This window comes from Trachemys scripta, chromosome 1 (genome assembly GCF_013100865.1).
Source record: "Trachemys scripta elegans isolate TJP31775 chromosome 1, CAS_Tse_1.0, whole genome shotgun sequence".
Classification (NCBI taxonomy): Eukaryota; Metazoa; Chordata; order Testudines; family Emydidae; genus Trachemys; species Trachemys scripta.
This window is the reverse complement of record NC_048298.1, coordinates 344,035,813-344,038,039: the sequence shown is the minus strand read 5'-3', so window position 1 is coordinate 344,038,039 and position 2,227 is coordinate 344,035,813. Positions and strand designations below refer to the sequence as shown.

General features: G+C 49.6%; 1 protein-coding gene across 1 annotated transcript; it reads left to right on the top strand.

Moving 5' to 3' along the window:
* Window positions 1-205: 205 nt before the first annotated feature.
* On the top strand, window positions 206-1,153 carry LOC117873206 (olfactory receptor 51I2-like). The gene has a single exon (XM_034762319.1). The coding sequence runs from the start codon at window positions 206-208 to the stop codon at window positions 1,151-1,153; it is 948 nt and encodes a 315-aa protein (XP_034618210.1).
* Window positions 1,154-2,227: the final 1,074 nt, after the last annotated feature.

Genomic DNA, 2,227 nt, shown 5'->3' with positions numbered 1-2,227 from the left:
GTGAAGAGCGACCAATCTCCTTCTCCCATAAGAACAGCCTCCACTAGTGCTCGCAGTGTCTCATATTAACATTTTCTCTCCATTCAGGCATTTCCACTGCGACCATCGCCCGAGATCCTGGGAACACACAGAAAGATAGGGGAGCATACGGTATATGCAGGAGACACCGTTCTGTCTCAGAGTTGGACATTTTCTCCCTTACACCATGTCATATTCTAACACAACCGACTTCACCAACCCCTCCACCTTCATCCTACGTGGCATTCCTGGCCTAGAGGCAGCCCATATCTGGATCTCCATTCCCTTCTGTGCTATATACTCCATAGCCATATTGGGGAACTTCAGCATCCTTTTCATTGTGATGAGGGAGCCAAGCCTCCACGGGCCCATGTTCTATTTCCTCTGCATGCTGGCCGTCAGCGACCTGGTCATGTCCACATCCACCGTACCCAAAATTCTGAGCATCTTCTGGTTCAATTCGAGGGAGATCAGTTTCAGTGCCTGCCTCACACAGATGTATTTCGTTCACTCCTTCTCAAAGATGGAGTCTGGAATCCTCGTGGCCATGGCTTTTGATCGCTACGTGGCCATCTGCAATCCTCTGAGATATTCCACAATCCTGAAAAACTCTGTCGTGGCCAAGATAGGCCTGGCCGTGGTGCTGCGCAGTGGCATAATCACATTACCCTATCCCTTCCTGGTTAGGCAGTGGCCATATTGCAGAACCAACATCATCCCCCATTTCTATTGTGGGTTTATAGCTGTGGTGAAGCTGGCCTGTGCTGACATCAGCATCAGTAGTTACTATGCACTGTTTAATATTATCTCTGTGAGCGGAATGGATTTATTTTTTATCGCCGTGTCCTATACTCTGATCCTCAGGGCCATCTTCCACCTCCCCACAAAGGATGCCCGGCTCAAAACATTTGGAACGTGCATCTCTCATCTTTGTGCCATCTCAGTTTTGTACATCCCAGATTTAGTCTCCTCTCTCATTCAGCGGTTTGGCCAAAATGTGCCACTGCATTTCCTTATTCTCATTACCAGCGTGTACCAGCTGGTGCCCCCCATGCTACACCCCATCATTTATGGGGTGAGGACCAAACAGATCCGGGACAGGCTGTTCCAGCTCTTTACTCATAAAGAGACCTAAATGTTTTCTCCTTGTCCTCTGGCTCTCAGATTGAGCTCTGTGCAGAGCTGGCTGGTGCATGGTGCTGGGGCCTCTTCCGTCAATCACTTACTGGACAGACAGAGAGACATTGAACCTTTTCCTGTCCTTACTGAGCTGTGTCAATGTGATGAACTGGGGAATCAGGCTGTGGACACTACACTGGGTTGTGATCTTTCTAATTGATCTTAGCTGGGTGCCTGAAATTGCAATCTTACCCCATCTCTTTTGTCAAGCCTCTACCCTGCTGTGTGTCTTCTCCCCAAGGCCCTGACCCTGTCACTTCCTCCTGTCTTCCCCTCCCCTTGTCAGCTGCGACACCGTCATCTCTAAAACCAATATGATCTCACATCTTATGGCAATTCACTTAAAGCGCTCTGATTCCTGTTTAAATTTAAATGTTTATTCTTAATTTGTTACTAACCCAGTGGAGAAAGAGACCCCGTCAGGACTCCTGGGATCTATCTCAGCTCTGGGAGGGGAATGGGGTATAGTGGGTTACAGCAGGAGGCAGATACATCTGGGATCTAAATAAGAAGACCAGAATGGCCATACTGGGTAAAACCAATGTTTCATCTAGCCCAGTAGCCTGTCTTCTGAGAGTGACGAGTGCCAGGTGCTTCAGAGGGAATGAACAGATCATGGCAATCAGGATGTGATTCATGTAGAGCAGCTCGGCACAGGGGGCCAGAAGCCCCAAGCCTGGTTTGCCTCAGCTTCATCTGGCAGGAGTTGAAGCCTCCCACCCCAGTAGGCCCTGTTGGGGGAGGGTAAGTGCCCAGGCTGCCTGGGTGGAATGGCAGAAGAAACCCTCAGTTCATGCTGCCTCAAGCCATACCTGGAGCCACAGAGTGGATACAGGAGCTGTGGGTGGATGGGGGAGAGAAGTGCTACTCATTTTTATTCTCTCCATCTTCCGTACTGCTGCCGTCCAGGTGTTGTCTCCTTTCCCTTGTCCTTGGAAGAACATCATGGGGTGTTTTTTTTGTCTTCCTCCCTGAACCTTGAGAGGCTGCTCTCTTCCCTCCAGCTCCCTTTCCCTTTCTGGAAATAGAG

Bases quoted from the DNA above. Each gene is read 5' to 3' on its own strand.
- LOC117873206 (XM_034762319.1), top strand. From the start codon at position 206: ATGTCATATTCTAACACAACCGACTTCACCAACCCCTCCACCTTCATC.